The sequence below is a fragment of the Pantherophis guttatus genome, chromosome 2, assembly GCF_059756535.1.
Source record: "Pantherophis guttatus breed Tessera chromosome 2, ASM5975653v1, whole genome shotgun sequence".
NCBI lineage: Eukaryota > Metazoa > Chordata > Lepidosauria > Squamata > Colubridae > Pantherophis > Pantherophis guttatus.
Genome location: NC_142064.1, coordinates 228,445,726 through 228,467,224, shown reverse-complemented (window position 1 = coordinate 228,467,224; position 21,499 = coordinate 228,445,726). Strand labels below are relative to the sequence as shown.

The following is a 21,499-nucleotide window of genomic DNA, read 5'->3' as shown; positions in this document are numbered from 1 at the left end:
AGTAGCAAAATTAAATATCATTGAAAATGATAGGATTCTAGAGCTGTCAGAACAAATAATATAGGGCACTGGGTGCTTAACTTAAAAATACTTGCACTTCCAGTTATTATAAAATAATAACTTTAAAAATCTTCACTTAGACTGGGAAAGCCATTTTCTGCAATCCAAATTCAACATGTCCAATATGTACATAAAGCTTTAGTTGCAAGTAAGGGCTTCTCTTCAGTAGGATGAAAACAGTTTTGCTGTGCTCATAACAAGGGAATGAGGAAGAATAATGGAATTGAAGACAAGAATGTTTTTTTTCTACCATACAAGCTAAAGAACAGTGCTAATTGCTCTCTCTTCTAAACTAACCCTTCCCTCAATCAAAAAGCCTCTATCTATTTGAATCAAACTTATTGCTACTTAAACATATGCTTACGCTCCAAGGTTTGATGTTTTCAAATCTCTTAAGAGGACAGGTTACTATGAATTAATGCTGTACTGAATTTTCATTAGGTCCTATTTCAGTTTTGAAAATTGTAATACTGAGGTCTGTCCAAAAGTAAATTAAAAACTTTTTGGGGTGCTTGGTCATTTTCTTGCAGACGTTTCATGACCCAACTAGATAACATCAAGTGCTTTTTCCACACCAAGCAATGAAAAATAGGCTCTTAGTTTTAAAATGGTACTTGCCATTTTAATATGTGAAAGTCCTCTTCTTTTTGTAAAGCACTTGCTAAAGTGAGGAAGGATTACCATGACCTAGTTTACATTTAAAGGGTATATAACAAATGAAAACATTTTATTGTTAAAAATTGCAAAGCAGAAACCATGAAGAAATGGTTATTGAAGATCATCACTAACAGGCCCAGTGTTCACTTCCAATGAATATTAAGAGTTAATCTACTAAATCCTAATTCAGCTGCTCCCTTTCTATGCTTCAGTCTTTTGTTTTCAGTCCAAGGAAATCAACAGAATGCTGCAAACCATGCATATTTATGTTTAATCATTCTAACAACTACATTCTAGATGGATGAACCTGGTATATTCAGCTCCACAGCGGGTAGGGCTACCTGAGTGTACCTGAATTGGAAAATGCCGTTGCACCTTTGGTGTTTAATCCTTTAGAAATCTATTACTGAGATTTCTGTATTTAAACAGTGCTTATGATCTGAGACTGTGAAGCTGCTTTTCAGAGAGGCTCTAATTATTGCAACTAGACAGGTTTTAAAAAATGCACTTGGGACATTGAAATGAGGAGAAACATGATGGATACAATGCAATAAGCAGGAGAGGCTTGTGCCATAGACAAGCAACTGATCAAAATGAGCTTCATATTTACTGTATGACTCTCCAGTACTGCAGGATACCAAGAAATGAAGGATGAATGTCTACCTTATTGGATCTACTAGAAATGTATACATTATATTTAGTTTTCAGGTGAACCTGGGATTTCACCATGACTTTTAATTGACATAAATATTTAAAATAGATGAGTTAGTTAGTACACATACCTTTGGTATAATTTGGTGTAGTTTCTACTTTGATGAGATGTGCATTTCCTAAAAGCACCCTAAAATTAGCTTTTAATGCTTATTTTTACAGTAAAGTAGCCTATTCTTAATCAGAGTAGTAATGGTGTTTATGACATAGCTAGATTAAAGCCTTTGGGAAATCTAATTGCTGATGTTGCCATTGATTTATTATGTGCTATCAAGCTGGTGTTAACAGCCATAGATAGAGGATGCTAGGATATTTTGACCCCAAATTGTGAAGAGAGAATTACAATGAGAACAAAGAATGTAAAAAAAAAAGAAAAAAAAGAACAGGAGAAAGCTCAACAGTGAAAGATGAAATGAACAAAATGAAATGAAATGACAATTTAGGCATCATTGCACTGAAATGAACTGAAATTAGACACTTTCAATCAGAATGTCATATTATTTATTACCGATGATGCAAATAAGGAATGATATTACTTTTAAAATCATGAAGGATATAGCAAAGACAGTACCCAGATACAATGCAGTCAATGACCAAATAATATCAGTTCTTTATCATGAGAATTATTCAGGTTTATGCTCAAACAACTGACATGAAAAAGAGATTGATACCCTTTATTATTAAGGTCAATCTCAAATTGGTAGAACATGCAAGCAAGATATGATTTCTGTGGTTGAAGATTGGAATGCCAAAGTTGGAAACAATAAGGAAGAAAATGTAGTTGAAGTGTTTGGCCTCGGGAACAGAAATGAATGCAGGAGAAAAACTTTCAGCTTCTTCAAGCAGTGATTTGTTCAATGCTAACACACTCTTCAAACAGCAAAAAACATTATCAAATGGACTACACAGAAGTCAAAGCTGATTATATTATTGGTACAAGGAGGTGGAAAGATCAATTATAGTGTCAAAGTTGTGCTCAGTGAGTGTCCTACTGTGGAACACATTACAATCTGCTGATGTGTAAGTTCCAAGTCAAGTCAAGCTAAAGTGGAAGAACAAAGCCAACCAGTTTTTCTCTGATGTGATCTTGAGCATATGACGACCCATTTCAAAAACACTGGGAATTGCTTTAAAGGCTGGAACTTTCAGACACCACATTATTGAGGATCAATTGAAAAGAGACTGCCAAACATCAAGAAACAAAAGAAAGTAAACTGGATGTTAGAAGAGACAGTGGAACCAGTCAATAAGAGAAGAGTAATGCCAAGAGTAATGTCAATAATGCCAAGAAAAGCAGAGAATTTAGAAAGGAACTTGTGGTACTCTAGAGATATAGGGGGTTCCAAGGGGACATCACACTAGATTTTCTCCTGTTAATGACATATTTGGAATAAAAAAAGGTAAAGGTAAAGGTTTCCCCCTGTCCAGTTGTGTCCCATTCTAGGGAGCAGTGCCCATCTCCATTTCCTAGCCAAGGGAGTCAAAGCTGTCTGAAGATGCTTCTGTGGTCACATAGCCAACATGACTATATGCCATGGTTCACTGAGCACTTTTACCTTTCCACCTAATTGGTATCTATTTATCTACTTGCATTTGCATGCTTTTAAGCTGCTAGGTTGTCAGGAACTGAGGCAAGAAAAGGAGCTCATCCCGTCACATGGTACTTGGGTCTTGAACTGTCAATCTTTTGACTGATTAGCCCAGTGTCTTAATTGTTAGGCTACCATGCCCCATATCATTGGAATATAAACCATATTTCTATACAACTTAAATAAGCTGTATTAATGGCATTGCATAATTATCAAGAATATAACATGATACTTTTGATAGATATTTTAACTTGATAGATATTAGACGAAGAAGTCAGCAGGGAAGGTCGCAAGTTACTCTGGAATGTACAGCTTTTTCCTGGGATAAATCTGGCCTCACCACCCACAGCACACATCTCCACACCTGTGGTTGTCACTTGTGCATCTTACCTTTCCACTGGCCTGCTTGCAAGCTGCATGGGACTTGCAACTTCATGCTGGCTTTCCTTGACTATGCTTGTGGGAAGCCAGTGGAAAAGATCCTTACTTAACACACCCATTTACACATTGCTAAGTGATGCAGCCATATGAATTCACACTTTGCTATCACGTTGCTCAATGATAGAAGTTTCAGTCCCAATTGCTGTCATAACCTAAGGACTATATATGTTAAGCAGGTTGTTTTGTTGACAGTGTAAGCATCATAAGATGAAGTCAGAGTCAAGAAGCTATTGGAAAGTATATAATTTCCATAAAAAGTTAATCTGAGATTCTAAAGCAGAAAGCATCATATGCTTAGTGAACAATGTTTGCAAGGAGAAGACAGCTTATCCACAAAGAAGCTTCTTGAAAAATAGAGTCCTAAAAGCAACAATTGCTTTATTCAGCATAAGCAAATGTATGGTCAGAGGTTGCAGATTGTTATCAAAAACATAAATAAATACCAATTTTGAATCCACAGTAGAATTCAGTTAACCATATCTGGATTTTTATTTTAAAAAATATAACCTTTGGGAAAAAAGATGTCTGGTTGAAGGAGAACCTTATCTCTGGTAAGAAGGTATAGATGATACAGAACTAATCTATTCGATATACTAAAATCACTGTTTCAAGCCATTCAGTTTTCAGCAATAGAAGCTCTAAATGTCAAGCTGCCAGCAGTTTAAAGGACTACAGGAGAGCTGCAGTAAAGTCACCAACTTTCCATCATAAGACTAGGAAGGAACAAGTTATACACATTAAACATAAATCTCTTGACAAAAAAAAATTCCTTGGAAGTTTCTGCAGTGAAAAAATTATTACTGGTTTCCCAGAATTCATAATTCAGAACACAATTTCCAATCTTATTTCAATAATATGTAAATTTGGCATTCTATCTGGTTATTTTATAATTTGGAACACATCAGACTTGATGCCACTGGATCCCCAGTAATAATGTAATAAGCAATCGGATTTGTTCTGACTCTTTTGGTTAACTTGGTTAACCAAAAGAACCTACTAAAGCTTCTCAGTTGGTAAATTGGACCTTACCCAGATTTACATGCAAATGAAAGAAGATATAAACAGATGGTTTTGTATTTCTCTGATTAGAGTAAAGGAGAAAGGAAGAGACCAATCTAGTCAAACTTTCTGGATTTTTTTTTAATCAGATATACAGAAGTAGTGATGACTGCTGGAGTGTTCCAACAACTTTTTACAGCTTACCACGGGAATAAATCAGAAGACAGAGGAGCTTCAATGGTTCATCTGTGAATCTGAGGACTTTTAGCTGTTAATGAAACATTAGTTGTTTTTCTCCAGATATTCTTTTTGTGTAGATTGTTTTATTTTAAATTTTGTATATTTTATGCCGCACACAGTTGTAATGGAACTGGGCAATCTATAAATAGAGTAAGATGTAGAGTACTGGAAATCTCAGTGATTTGAAAGCATGCTATGAAAGGCATCCAGATCCAGTCCTCCAACACTCCACACCCCACCCCCTTGATATGCAACATTTTCTGAACATAAGCGTTTCTATAATATTTCTTAAAAAGCCTTTGTTGGCAGCAATTATTTCCTCCCAACACAAGAGAAACAAAACAAGAATTAAAAAAAATAAAATAAACTATACTGTTATGTGCCTTACAGTAATCTGTACTGAATTCTCACATTCAGTCACATTGGATACACAGGAGCTTCTTCTAGGACACCAATAACATTTCCATTTAGCTGAGAGGCAACTGATACATCTGAAATATAGAAAAGAAACTACATTTATTAAGTATAGCAGTCTCTTCTTTGAAACTTTGTTTTCTTTATGAAACTGCAAATTCTGTTATGGCTTATGGTAAAACCATCAAAAATCTAAAATATTTTAAATTGTCTATCTGTATGTATGGGGTGGAGCAGCCACCATATCCTTCACTATTATGTCCGATAAGCAAACAAATTTTATTACATCTATGAGATCCTTGGTGCTCTCTGAGCTTGGTTGTTTTCTTAAAGACATTTTATTACCCAACTAGGTAACACAGAAATAGCAATAGCATTTAGACTTGTATATTGCTCCATAGTGCTTTATAGCACTCTCTGACAGGTTTACAAATGTCAGCATATTGCCCCCAATAATTTGGGTCCTCATTTTACTGAGCTTGGAAGAATGGAAAGCTGAATCAATTTTGAACTGGTTAGGATTGAACTCCTGGCTATGGACAGAGTTAGCCTGTAATACTGCATCTAACCAGTGAGCCACCACAGTACTAGAAAGTAGTAGTAGCTTGCTTATATTCAGGTGGCTTGTCCTTCAGTGTTGGTGGGAGTGTTCTTGGTGATTCCTTGATTAGGCTGTTGTTTACTGCTTGATATTAAGCTTTACTTATCTAGATGTTTATTGTTCATCAAGGGGTGTTATGGTTTTTTTTTAGCTTTTTGATTATCTCTTTTGAATGGTATGTAGATGTTGTCTATCTCATTATGCCTGTTGATGGCTGATTTGTCTGAGTTCCAAGCTTCCAGGAATTCTCTAGTGTTTTTGGACATTCACATCTCCCAGCCGTAATTTTGGTGAAGTCTATCCTTGTGTTAGCTAATTAAAGAGTTTTCATCATGTCTTTGGACTGCTCATTGGTGTTCATGGATGCCATCAAGGACCCCGCAGTTCAACTCATGCCCTTCTAATGTAATCACATATATATTGTTGTTTTTGGTTGTGGTGAAGGTTTTATTTTAAGCAGGAGGAGAAATCATAAATTATGTAATCCCAAAATAGTATATATTCAATATCAAATTATTGTAGAGAGGGATTCCTGAATTGTGAATTGCACCTTTCAGATATTTATGATCAACTTAAATTCAGCAGACAAGATCACATATAAAAAGTAGCATGTTTCCAGCCATTTACATCTACTTTTTAATTCTGAAGAATATTATTTCAGTAATTTCAGTATTAGCCTATGCAAGTAAATTATTCTTTTAGAATAGATCTAATTTATTTATTATGCAGCCCTATTTCTTCTCTGTCATTTGATTTCTATTTTTATTATGTCTTTTTTCCACATTTTTGCTTATTATTTTCGCTACTATTCTTGTAGAATAAATACATCCCCTTTCTCATTTCTACTGTAAACAGCTAGTTTGGCTTAGGGATGAGATTTTTTTTGGTTAATTCAATAAATTATAGTTAAACTTGGTTTAGTGTAATGTATTAATATAATTAGTATCATACTTTGGGATTGGCAAGCCATTTTGTGAAAAAATCTGCTTGTTCTTAACTCAGAACTTTTAAAATTATACTGAAAAGATTGTTTTTCAATGCACCTTAGATTGCATTTGCTACTATCCATAACTCCTAACAACCCAAAATAAATTGCTTTAAAAGGATAGCAAGAAAAATCATGTGAAAAATAGCTTCTGCCACACTATTAATAACTGATGGAATTAAAATTAAGCCAAACATGATACTCAACTATATCTACATATAAATTGAACAATCTCAAAAATGTAGTTGTTGTTTCTTATATCAGCTTTCTGAGGGTTAAGTCTAAAGCTTTCAGTCAAGAATATTATCATGGGAAAATGGGAAAGAAAAAATTGCCCCAAACCATCAACACATCCAGATGGCCTGAAATGCTCTAAAACCCAGTCTCTGCAATTCTTGGCAGGTTATACCATCTTTCCTGCCAATCCTGCCCGGCATCCGAAATACCTTGTAGATAACAAAGTGATTCTAGCTTAGTAAATCTACAACAAGGTTTCCCAACAGTTTGGTACTGTGACCACTTAAAAAATAAATATGTTTCTGCTTCTGCCATCTCTTACCTCACAATAAAACTAAAAATTTCACTGGAATGAGCACTGGGCAAAATAAATAAATAAATAAATAAATTTAAACTTAGTAATAATTTTATGAAACAGTGATAACTGCTTTACAAAAACTTTACAAACTTTATAACTTTAAAAAAAAACTGTTCCAACAAACAGAAATTATCACATTCAAAATCATTTTTAAAAAAATTAGAAAGATGAACTTGATTATTTTTGCATGATTCCTAGTTTTCATTTCTGAGACAGCTACTCATATTTTTTATACTACATTTATATTTCATCAATATTTGTTCTTTATGGATTTATAGTCCTGTCTCATACAGACTTCAATATATTTATAGGCTTCTCATATTCGTTTATTTGTATCCTGTCTTTATAATTTTTTCATATAACTCAAGGCAGCAAACATATCCAATACACTTTCCTCCTATTGTCTCTACAATAACGACCCTGTGAGGTGGGTTGGGCTGAGAGAAAGTGACTGGCCCAAAGTCACCTAGCTGGTTTTCATGGCTGAGGCAGGATTAGAACTCACAGCCTCCTATTTTCTAGACTGGTGACTTAACCATTAGACCAAACTGGCTCTCTTAAATCTTTGTATTAATTTTGTACCCTACTCCAAAATTCAGGGAGAGATTTTTGTCAGGAATTTTATATTCAAAGAGGTTCAACAGAGATCCGTCAGAAGAATTGCTTCTCCTCTTTAGTAGCAAGCATATTAGTAATTGCTTTAACATTTGTTAAAATTACAGGAAAAAAACTCTTGAGCTACACAAGCATATATACACTCCTCCAGACACTTCAAAGACTACAAATACATGCCTTGCTGGCACAAATGCTGCAGAAATATGAATATTTATGACAGAAGAAAAATACAATTATTTTTGTCAATGAACCGCCAATATCCAATACGGCAATAACTGCATAAAAAACTCCAATCCATGACAATTAATCAAAACAAGTTCAAATATTTCCTGAAATTTTGGATGTAGCAGATTTTTATGGATATACTGAGTATTTTGTCAAAGTGCTATAACAAACAATATTGCAATTCCCAAGGAATTGCAACTCACAGTTTGAAAGACTCTATCTAAAAAAATTAAAATGTTGAATATTTCCTCCTGCTTAAATTGAAACCACCAACAAAGATAAAGGGATTCCTGACCAGTGGATTCTGATGCAAACCAAAGCTAAGCAACCTACCTTTCTCTATAATTTACAGACCATGAGTTCACTTACGCTGTCTTTGGATAAATATTTCCAGTTCTCTTGCAATCATAGATGGTGAAATTGGCCCACACAATGTTTTTTCCGTTGACCTGTACTGCAGTTTGAATAATTACATGATCTGAAACAAACAACCCCAAAAAAGCAAGTCACAAGGGAACTCTTTTCATAGTTTACTTTCAAGACAACATGAATGTCTGAAAAAAGAAAAAAAATTCAAAACTGTTGTTTACTCAAGAGATGAAGTTTCTCAAGAGTTCAACTTCTCCAAATACTCCCAAGATTATTTTGTTACATTACAAATACAAATTAATATATGAAACAGGAAAAGCTGGCAATATATATTTTGTGAATGATTATGTGTTAGGCATGTAAATAATCTCCATGATTTATGTTCGTTAGGAAAAAAATATCTGTTTGTTTTAAATATTGAGAAACTGATATCTGAATCAGAATATACAAAAAAATATATTTACATTTTTAAATTTTGGAATGGAGCTTGTACCTAAAATTCATTAGAAACATCCCTTTTTTGTACAAAATTGGCTGGGATAAAATTGAGATTCAAAGAATTTTGAAAATGAACCAAATGGAGTTGACATAATCATCCATCTTTTATTTTGAAGCAATTTTTCATGCACCATTATTTAACATAAATTCAGTAGTTTGAAGAGTCAGGCTTTTCTTATAAAGTATTTGTTTTGGCAAAACTCCTGAATTGTAACCAAGATAAATGGATTCAAACTTTATAAATAGATTCATTCAGTATTGTATGACCATAATAAATTACTTTCACTAAACAAAGTGAAACAAATAATCAAACGGTGATTTGAAACTGGTAATTTAACTTTCAGACTGAAAAACTGTATATGCCAGTAACATTAATGAATGAGATAGTCATAGGACAAGTGTTCAATACTGTAGATAAGGCTTTTTTTTTTTTTACATGACTCAACGTGTTCCACCTAGAAAATACCTGTTTCACATTGATTTGAGACACTCTATACTAAATCAGGAAAGTGGCCTTGGAGAAAGTCTATGGGGACAGTTAGTAAAACATGATTTAAGGAAGAGACCATTAGAAAGAAACTTCAGCTAGCTATGTCTTAACTCTCTTTGGTAGAAGATAGTCCTCAATTTACAATCATTGATTTAGTGACTGCTTGAAGTTACGAAAGCATTGAAAAAAGAAACTTATGACTGTTTTTCACACTTACGACTCTTGCAGCATCCCCATGGTCACAGGATCAACATTTAGATGCTTGTAACTTGCATGTATTTATGACAGTTGCAGTATCCTGGGGACATATGATCATTTTTTGCAACCTTCTGACAAGCCAAGCCAAAAGGAAAGCCAGATTCACTTAACAACCATTTTACTAAGTTAACAACTGCAGTGATTCACTCAAGAACTGTAACAAAAAAGGTTGTAACATGGGGAAAAACTCACTTAACAACTGGCTTGTTTAGCAACATAAATTTTGGGCTCAATTGCAGTCATAAATTGAGGACTATATGGATAAGAGGAAGGGAACAAAATACTGTCAGAGTTTCAAGATTCTGTTACCATATCCTGCACCAATTAAAAAGAGTTCCAGTAAATTCTGTGGAGTCTGTTTCCTGATCTGGTCTAGTTTGAAGGGATAATACCATCCCAAATATCTTGCAGATGTATGTCATGTCTTATATAAACTGACATTTAAGTTTGAGGCATTTTGCAGTTGATGATATCACGTCTGGAAAGCACCTGGGCTGGGGGAGACTTATGTAATTTCTGATCAGAGATGTTGTGCAAGGAAAATTGGACTTGCCATAATAACAGCTTGTTCAGAAGATACTACTATCTCTTTTAAGACTAATGATATCATCATTCCCTCACTCAAAGAAGCCTGAGCTTTTTTAAAAAAACAAATTCACTCAAAGCAGGAAACTGTGAGTTCAAATTCTTTCTTAGCCAGGAAAGCCAACTGGGTGACTTTGAGCCAGTCACTCTCTCTCAGCTGAACTTCCTCACAGGATTACTGTTGTGCTGAAAATAGGAGGAAGATATGTTGGATATGTTTGCTGCCTTGGGTTCTTTGTAACAATATAAGAATAAATTCACTATCTATATCCTTGATGGCGAACCTATGGCACGCGTGCCACAGGTGGCACGCAGAGCCCTTTCTGCCAGCACGCCAGCCGTCGCCCCAGCCCAGGTCCACCACACATGCGCGCACCTCCCATCAGCCAGCTGGTCTTCTGGTCTCTGCCGTGCATACACGGAGGCAGAGCGTTCCTCGATCTCTGCAGGTTCTACCCTCTGCAGATACGTCTCGGTGGCAGGAAAGCAGGAGAAAGCTAACACACGACGGGGGGAGAAACTGCAAAGATCTGAGGAGTACCGGAAGGCAGGAGGCACTCAATGTGGGAGGAACTTTGGAGATCGTGGAAGGCAGAAGAAAGCTATGATTCAATGGGGAGGAACTTTGGAGATCGTGGAAGGCAGGAGAAAGCTAGGATTCGATGGGGGAGGACTTTGGAGATCATGGAAGGCAAGAGAAAGCTAGGATTCAATGGGGGAGGAACTTTGGAGATTGTGGAAGGCAGAAGAAAGCTAGGATTCGATGGGGGAGGAACTTTGGAGATCATGGAAGGCAGGAGGCAGCTCTTTAGTACAGCTAAAGCACAGCTCTTTAGTCAGATCTCTCCCCCCTACATGCACAGCTCTTTTAAACAGGGAAAGAAGATAGGCAAGAAAACGAACACGTGTAGCAGGAAGCTCTGGAGTTGCCCGATCATCAGCCAAGCTCATTAGAATTCTGGCTCTAGAACCACCCCAAACCCCACAGCCCATGAGCGAGGCAGAAGAAGGGAAAAGCCCTCTCTTTTCAGTTTCCCATCGGGCTGGCTCCACCAAAGGCTGCCTCCTGATCTCGGAGCCAGTTCCCTCCTAAAGTTTCAAGGGCCACCACATGATTTCCATGAACTTGAGCTGAGCAGAATTGTGGGGCCGAGCGAATGTGGCGGCTCCTGTTTTTCCCAGCTGCCGAGTGCTCATTTAGAGAAGAGGAGCTGGGGAAACAGGCAAGGCGTGGCGGTGGTGGCGGCAGCAGGCAGGTGTCGGGGAAGTGCTGAGGGCAGCATATGCATCTGGGATGCCCCTCTTTGGCCTTTCCACTTAGGTGGCAATAGGTGCAGCCTGTCCCCATTCACCACCTGCTCGACCTGCAGCTCCCAGTGGGAAGGAGCCCAGGCAAGCCTCGTGTTCGGAGCTTCCTCGGGGGCAGTCTCGGCCCCGCCATCTTGGCAGCACCATGCGCCAGGTGGGGAACAGTTGTCTCACCAGGGAACGGGCCGGTACCTAGTTGTCCTCTGGTAAGAGGTATGCCGGCCCACTTGGAAAAAGTGGGGGGGCATTGGGGGGCACGCATGCTCAGTATGGGTGCATGTGTAGAGGGAGCATGGAGTGTGTTGTGCACGCATGTGTAAATGGGAGTGTGCATTGTATTATGGGTTCCGGCATGCGGGAGCGCAACAGCACTCGCCCGCTCAGACTTTTGGCACGCAATGCCAAAAAGGTTCGCCATCACTGATCTATATTCATTCTCTCATTCCTTTTCTGGCAACTTGGTGGCGCAGTGGACTAAACTGCTGCTGTTAAAGTAGTACTTAGCTGCCAGCTGCCTGCAATTACTACAAGTTCAAATCTCACCAGGCTCAAGGTTGATTCAGCTTTCTATCCTTTCGAGGTAGGTAAAATGAGGACCCGGTTTGTGGGGGCAATAAACTGACTTTGTATAAAATAGAACACCGCTCAGGGGGGGCCAAAAAGCCCTACTAAGCAGGTATATACAAAAGTACGAAGGCTATTGCTTAATGCATTGTAAGACGCCCTGAGTCTCCGGAGAAGGGCGGCATATATAAATCGAACTAATAAATAAATAATAAATAAATAAACTTCTCAGCCCTACCAGGTAGACCAGATCAGGAATCAACTCCACAGAATGGCTAATACTACTTTTGTTGAATGTGGTTATAAAACCAGAATTTTACAAGTTCAATTGTAATATACCCCTCTCTCCATGGTTATGTGAATTACTGGGGTGTCTGCCTGAGAGGAGGTGGAAGGTGGAACAATTTTTAATGTGACTTTCTCTTACAGTTAATTTATATTATTTTGGGTGAGACAAATGTAAAGACAAAGGCATAAAAAATTGTGCATACATGTGTTTCAAATATTGAAAGGAAAGAATTAAAGTTTTTTAAAAATTTGTCTGGTTCTACCTTGTTTTCCCGAAAATAAGACCCTGTCTTATATTTTTTTGAACCCTGAAATAAGTGCTTGGCCTTATTGCCGTGCACTCAAAAGCCCGATTGGGCTTATTATCAGGGGATGTCTTATTTTGGGGAAAACAGGGTAGTTCACAGTACTTCTTGTGCATTTATAAGGAATTTTGTGTACCTGTGCAGTTTAATCAGTATAGATACCTAGGATATTTTCCCCCAAAGAATTTTTTAGGGCAGAACACAGGATTGGCCTAAAAATCCAATAAGCTACTTCATAATGCAGAGTATGTATAGAAACCAGTAAATACATTTCAACAAAGCAAGCTTTTAGAAGTCCATCACTGATCTAATGAAACATGTCTCAACTATAGGAACATTACCTGAATAAATGCAAATACTAAATACAAATTAAAATTAAGGAAGTTTAATTTAATTAAGAAAATTAAGAAACTCATCTTTAATGTCATTATTACATCATCATTATTTAAAGCACCATTTTTCATACATACCTTGATTTAATGGAAAGGCTGGATAGCTCTCTCTGGGAAGAAAACTGCAGTAAATTACTTGGTTGTGAGATTGGGGATGAATTCTAGCAGTGGTTTGGATATTATTTCCATAATTGCAAGCTATTTCCATTCCATTCATATTTGGAATGTTCCCATTTATTTGGATTATCATACCCTAAAAGTGAACAACAAAAGGTTGTCATTGTAATAGATTAACAAAAAATTCAATTACATTGACAAACAGGTTTTGAAAATACTGTATTTTTAGATTAAACTTTGTTTGGAGGAAAGCTGCTGCTCTGTTGAGTAAAAATAACAAGTGCAGCCGAATATTCAGAGATTGTGTTGGTAAAATTATAAGATGCCATTTATGTATCAACACTTGCCCAGTGGAACAGTATCCTCTGCAGAGATCTAGATGGCTCTGATCCTGACAACCTTTCACAAGGCTGTTTCACTATGCTGCTGATGTGACTTTTTACGATTGGGATTTATTGTTTACCTTGGGTGACATGGAACATTGTTTATAGCTGTTGTTGTAATCCTTGCATACTGACGAGAGTTACTGTTACAGTATGAGATGTTGGGGGACACACACACACACACAGATAAATTATTTAAATATTGTTCATAATGCTTTACAATCAGTTCCCTTTGCTTAAGAGAATCTATTCACAGACATGGCAATTCCTACTTCGCGTACCTCATTTTCGTTCTCAATATTTATTTCTGAAGGCATTGTGGTCATTGAAGGGCATTGTTGTACTCCCTCATTGGCACTGATCCAGAAATAAGACTCTTCCGAATGGGCGCATTCATGCTGTAGTGAACATCTAAAACAAGTAGAACATTTATGACACCAGACCTTTAGAAGAAAACCAATTATTAATTTTCCTGAAAAACTTTCTTCATGTTTGTCGTTTCACTAAGTATGATACTCATTATCTTAAAATGTTAACCTCATAATCAAAACACAGGAGATATAATTAGGAATGATTCATATATTTTTCCATTGTTTGCCTTCTGTTTATCTTGATTTTTTAAAATATATATATCTAAGGTTGTCAGGCATGAACAATCAGACCCACACTTGCAGAGCTCAAGCTAACTGCCTTATTCTTTTCTGCCTATCAAGAATCGCCCCAGACTGGCAGCCTTCCCTTGGGAACAAATAGATATAACTCCAAGGATTTTACAGGGGTCAGTCTTTCATGGTTGCGCAGTGACTCCAGGCTAACTCCACCTGTGAGCCTTCCACCCTGCCTGCCTGGCTGTTTCCCAACAAAGATACAGAAAAAAAAGGCTGTTAAATCCATGGAAATAAGATGGTCAGCTTTTGAACTTTGCTGACTTAATAGAACGTCAGGTAGTTTATTCAATGTTTTCCCTCAATTTCATATGTCTTATTTCTGTTTACCCTAGACTCTCTTAAAATATTCTTCAAAAACATAAATTGATTGTTGTGGCTCTGTCCTATTTCCTACAAAGACTTTTGACTAGTCCAAAATATGCATGCTGTCCGTGACTTTTCTTATGCTTAGTGTCATAAAGAATTTTTAAAAGAATATTTTGACTTATTCTATCACATTTGAAGTGAAAAAAGAAATGACATAATACATATGACAGATAATTTTATACTAATATATAATTACGGATTGCATGAGTTTTTACTATTTTCAAAATCAATGCTGCCTTAGATTATCTCATGCACAATATAATACACAAGTCTACTTATTGATTTCCCCCCACAAAATAATTGAGCTTATGTGTGAAGTCTCATAAAAAACTGAAAATTGTTCAAATGCTATTTATCCAACAATGTCTTGATTGTATTTATATTCACATAAGCTGTGAAGTCTGCATCAGCTATTTATTACTGTACAAGTCAATGAATCTGGTGAAAGTTTATAATAACATTATCTGTAATCATTATCTGTTCAGAATTGAACAGAATTGTCAGAGGGTTATAAAATGCAAAAATATTCCACCTGGTCTCCAAAGTACACCATCCACAGTAAGCATCAGCTGCAGCCAAGCAGTCTGCACATTTAGTGTATTGGTCACAAGCAGCTACTTTCACACGAGCAATCTGTGTAACAGAAAAAAAATATCAAGGTAACCATTTTAAATGATCAAACTATTATCAGCAGACTCTTGTTTAATCAACTTCAGCAACAGAGCACTTTATACTTAACCAGGCTGACTAAAAGGTTACAAACAACTATCATCAGAATATGGATGGCACCCAGCATTACCTGTCCTTTTTGATCCAATACAGATGAGATGCTAGTTGATCTCAAACCTTAGATTTAGACAATTGAAATGTTGGCTAATAGGAGGCTCATCTGCCAGATTTAGTGATCATTAAATTGTTAAAAATAGAGTTTCTTCCCTCTAAAAAGAGCAGCTTTATAGAGCTCATAATAGAACACTGTCATTTTTTGGTTTACATAATATTCTTTGAATTATATACAATAGACATACATATAAATGAGCCCCAGCAGAGATAATTTAGCTAGTTATCGATCCATGGATAATGGGTTTTATATATTTATTTATTTTTATTTGTTAAATAGTCAGAGAGAGTGTGTTTTTGCTCTTGGAATCTTAAAAGGTTTAGGACCAGTCCACTTTCTCCCCACCAACACAATTTTTTTTTTGCTTAGTTTTAAAATCATGCACACATGCTCTTTTTATATTCATATCTAGTTTATTCACAGAGGAAACTAAGATTTGCTGCTATATAGTTCATGCTGCCTAAAAAATATGGAGGAGGGGATGGGTTAGCAAAGAATTGTAACACAAATTCATTGACTGAAGCATTTGCATACATGTCTAAGATGGAAAGAGGCAATTTAACATGGTTTTTATTTTAAACTAACAAAAATAAATTATTTTATTATCCACATTTTCTGAATATCCCAGGATGCTGACATCCTATTTGGAAAAAAAATTAAACCACAGAACTTGATAAAGAAATTCTGTATTTCTTTTAATAAGTTCTTTAAAATTGCTGCCTTTTGCTTTTTTTTTCTTTCCACGACAGTTTGTTTTTTTAAATATAGGTGTTTTGTTTTTTTAAAAAAAACTGTCCTAGAAATTTCATACCCTACACAGCACACACACATACACACACCCAGAGGAGAGGGAGAGAGAAACACTGAAATGCATGCATACACACTTTAATAATATAGCTTCATTATTCAGGTGGAACTAGGTTCTGCTGCATGAATCACAGTAAGTGGTTAAAAAAAGAAAGATTTGATTAATAAAGGTATATAAACAACTATAATTTGCCTAAAAATACAAACTACTATAAAATGTTTAAGAAGAGAAGATGATTAATACCAGTACCTGCAATTTGCTTCTAGGTATTTGTGAAAAGCTAGTGCATTCGTTTATGGGTAATATGTTTGGCACATATTTCTTCCAATACCCGAGAACAGCATTTTTTGTTTTACAAAAATCCACTGCAAATATACCAGTAAGTGAAAGTGGGAGGTGGAAATTCGCTCGAAAACATCCATGGATGTTTCCTGCTAAGCATAAATTTGGATTTTTACAGACCTCAAACACTGTTTACCCTCTTAAGATGCCTTTATTTTATAAATGTTAGCTATGAGAAGAATTTAATACAATGCTGCCATAGTCTGCCATTTGGATCAATCACTTCAGTTATTTGTCTAAACCATATTCAAATGTAAGATAAGCCTTTTGTATTTGCAATAATATTGACCCCATTCAGAATTATACTGCTCCCTGATGGCCTTAGTTCCACATACATTTATATGAATGCACTCAGAAGGTATTTCTGCCAATAAACAAAACCAGATTGACAAATCATTCTGACACAGGTTGGCAATATCTCTGGGCAGTTGAAATTCTTCACTCAGGGAATAGGATTTCTCTCACAAATAAATGTTTGTTTGATATTTACAAAGGACTTGGTGTGTTTTTCCCTATACTTTATTTATTTATTATTTTTTCATTTTTTTTTTCATTTTAAAGATGTCATTCCTAACAACAAAAGGCATTCTGTGAGGGTGCAGACACAAATGTTGCATGGCTTCCACCAAATTATTCCATCTTGTAATTTTAAATTTTAATCTTGCCTTATGTAGTTTACATAGAACATATTGTGATTATATTGCAAGCAGAATACCCATTCCTCTTCCCTTGACAGTTGCCATGTTAAGTATTATTGCTAATAATAGATTAATATGGCTTACACTATATCTCAGCAGATGGCAACACCTGCTCAAGCTTTTATAGGCTTGGAAACTAAGCAAGGTTGGATTTGATTAGTACTTGGATCAGAAACTAAATTCAGGGCTATTAGTTAGTTGGAAAAAAAACAAACAGAAAAAGGTAACTGCAAACCAATTTCCCAAATTCCCAAGACAACTAAATAGTATATTCATGTAATTACCAGGAGCTCAATTCAAGATCATCTTTATTTTGTTTTTTAAGCACAGGTAGTCCTCACTTAATGACTGCCTATTAGTGACTGTTTAAAGTTATGGCAGCACTGGAAAAAATAAGTTTTAAAATGGTGTAGCACTTATAACTGTTGTCGGATCCCAATGGCCACATGATGAAGACTGGTCATAGGATTGCATACTTTACAGTCAGCTTCTGATAAGCAAAGTCAATGGAGAAGCTGGCAAATAATAATAATAATAATAATAATAATAATAATAATAATAATAATAATAATAATAATAATAATAATATAAAATGAAATAAAATAAAATAAAATAAAATAAAATAAAAAGAATAAAATAGAAAATGAGAAGGTGAAGATCTTGTGGGACTTTCGAATACAGGCGGATCGTCACTTGGAACACAACACGCCAGATATCACCGAAATGTACAATTTATTGACATCACGGTACCAGGAGACGCCTGGTCGAAGAAGAAGAACTGGAAAAAATCATGAAATATCGCGACCTGGCCATAGAAACTACACGGCTATAGATGAAACATGTCACGGTGATACCCATTGTTATCGGGGCACTTGGTACCATGTCCAAGAATTTTATAAAATATATCAACAAATTGCAGATTCCTGCAATAACTCCAGTGGAACTGCAAAAAACTGCGCTACTTGGAATATAAAAAAATTTATTAAGATACTTGGTTGATACCTAGGACGCTGACAGCAACCAGCGGTATCAATGGTATTTGTGACACATTTTTAAATGTCCAGTTGACTGAGTTTCATTTTTAATGAATAAAAGGGAATAATAATAATTTTATTGTCATTGTACGTGTATACACAGTATACCCATACAACGAAATTCACGTAACACCCAAAGACCAGGTCCAACACACATAACAATCCCCAAACACACTCCCACCCACCACAATTCCCCACCCGTAAACCACCCAAACATCCACGCAACAGACCAAGTAATACTGTCCAACAGCTCACTGATGGTGGCCCTTTAGTTCACTGTTGAATGCAATTATAGCTCTTAATTAATTAATTAATGATCATGATGGAAGTGAAATTGTCATGTGATGTCTCACTTAACAATGGATTTTCTGATCCCAATTACAGTTGGTAAGCAAGGACTACCAATAAACTGTTTTGTTCAAAAATGGTTATGGGATAAATGATTTAGGAACAAGTTATCAGTTTTGTATACTAGAAATATTCATTAATTAGGGAATTACAGCACAGAGATTAAATACTAAACAGAAAATTATCAATTAGAACACTTCATCTAGATAGTTAAGATAATAATCCATTAATTGATAGATAACACTGGAAAATAAAGATTTTGCTTCCTGTACACTTTTGGGTGAATTCTATATATTTTGGGCAGCTAATCATGAGAGTAATCTGTAATTTAAACTATTGCATACCATTTTGTAGAAATCTGTATTTAAACAATGGCAATGTTTAATGTTTCAGTATCTGTTGCCTATGCTGCATATATGAAAGATACTTACAAAAACATGGAACTGTTGCTGAAGCACCAAGTACAACTGGAATATTTGTGCATATCTAAAAGTAGTGGCTCTGCTGCTTGGATATGCCAAGTATTGTTGTTACATATGCAAATAGGACAGCTGTGCCAGAGAGTTGCATTACATTAAAAAGAAACACCATTCAAAAATAAGTTTTCTGTCTAGGACAGAAAAACATGGCATAATAATTGGCACATGAACCACTTGTTGACCAGATATTTTTGCCTCTGCTTCATATAAAACTCAGACTGATGAAACATTTTGTGAAAGTGCTGAATAAGGAAGATGGAGTTTTTTGTTCTTTGAGACAGATGTTTCCAAGAATAGCTGATGCCAAGATTAAGGAAGGCATTTTTGTTGGTCCACAGGTCAGATATATCATCAATGACAAGCGGTCCGAAGATCTGTTAGTGGGGCCCAAGAAAATTGCCTGGAAAGCATTCAAGGACGGTATTGAGAATTTTCTTGGCAACTACAGAGCACCAACTTAAACTTAAACATAACTGAAACCAACTTAAACATAGTAATGGGGGAACAAGCATAAAACAACTATCAAAGTTCAAATATCTAGGAACAACATTCATCGAAGAGGGTAAAATGGACAAAGAGATTCAAATATCAACCAACAAATGTTCTGTCTTGCACATTGGCAAAAAAAAATCAAAACAAAAAATACAAAGTAGATGGACATGACCTTGTAGATGACCCTCACTCTGTCAAGAACCTTAGAGTACTCATTTCTAATGATCTAAGTGCCCGAAGCCACTGTAACAACATTGCCAAAAAGGCATTAAGAGTTGTTAACCTAATCTTGCATAGCTTCTTCTCTGGTAATGTTGTATTGCTAACTAGAGCTTACAAAACATTTGCTAGACCAATTCTTGAATACAGCTCATCTCTCTGGAACCTGCACTGCATATCGGATATAAATACAATCGAGAGAGTCCAGAGATATTTTACGAGAAGAGTCCTCCATTCCTCTAACCGCAATAAAATACCTTATGCCACCAGACTCCAAATTTTGGGCTTAGACAACTTAGAACTACGCTGACTTCAGTCTGACCTAAGCATAGTACATAAAATTATCTGCCACAATGTCCTTCCTGTCAATGACTACTTCAGCTTCAACCACCACAATACACAAGCAAATAATAGATACAAACTCAAGGTAAACCGTTCCAAACTCGATTGCAGAAAATACTACTTCAGCAACTTCAGGTCAAGGTCAACTACTTCAGGTCAATGCCTGGAATGCACTACCTGACTCTGTAGTTTCTTCCCCAAACCCCCAAAACTTTAACCTTAAACTGTCTACTGTTGACCTCATCCCATTCCTAAGAGGTCTGTAAGGGGCGTGCATAAGTGCACCAGCGTGCCTACCGTCCCTGTCCTAATATTCCTTTTTACTTACTCTTTTCATGTATTCAAATTATGTTTATACTTTTACCTGTTATCTTATATATGCTTGACAAAATAAACTTATGACTTATGATGCAGTAAGGCAAACCAAGTGTTGGGACAGCTAGCTCCACTCCTACAACAGAAGGCAATACTGATCAGCACAAAGAAGCATCTCATACAAAGCATATTCTTACCCACTTTATATTACCGGTGCCAAACACCGACACTTACAATAAAACATAAATGAAAATTAGTCATCACGAAAATGAGATATTTGAGGAAAGTTGCTGAAGTGACCAGAAGAGATAAAATCAGAAATGAGATCGTAAGAGAAAGAATTGGCATAGAACTAATCTTAAAACTACATACAAAAACAGCAAATAAAGTGGTTTGCTCATCTTGAGACGGTGCTTTGGGATTCCATACCATACAAGGCATATACAAGATGAGGAGAAGGTCAAAGAACACAAGGAAGATCCAGAAGAAGATGGAGAGACAATATCAAAGAGACACTACAACAGCACCAATATTAATGTTTGAGACCATCAAAAGAGCAAGAACCAGGATTTTGTATCTCCTTTGACAGCCAAAACGGTAAAAGACGAAATAAAGATGAAGAAGAAGACAGAGCACCAAACTGCATTCAGCTGATTGACAAACTTCTGAGACCATACAATATCATGAAGTGTAACATGTCACTGAAGATTCATTTCCTGTATTCACACTTGGACTTCTTTCCCAAAAATCTAAGTGCAGTAAGTGACAAACATGGTGAAAGTTTTCACCAGGATATTGCCATAATAGAAAAACAGTATCAGGGCAATTGTACATCCATGCTGCCTGACTATTATTGGA

At 36.1% G+C, this 21,499-nt stretch overlaps 1 protein-coding gene across 1 annotated transcript in view; it reads right to left on the bottom strand.

Annotated features, from left to right (window-relative positions):
- Window positions 1-21,499, bottom strand: part of PLXND1 (plexin D1) — a 179,103-nt gene that overhangs the window by 103,015 nt on the left and 54,589 nt on the right. The window contains exons 4-8 of the mRNA XM_034431590.3: window positions 15,256-15,356; window positions 13,971-14,100; window positions 13,268-13,442; window positions 8,502-8,610; window positions 5,086-5,188 (exon numbers count right to left, since the gene is read on the bottom strand). Coding sequence (XP_034287481.2) covers window positions 5,086-5,188; window positions 8,502-8,610; window positions 13,268-13,442; window positions 13,971-14,100; window positions 15,256-15,356 — 618 coding nt within the window. The remainder of the gene's footprint in view (window positions 1-5,085; window positions 5,189-8,501; window positions 8,611-13,267; window positions 13,443-13,970; window positions 14,101-15,255; window positions 15,357-21,499) is intronic.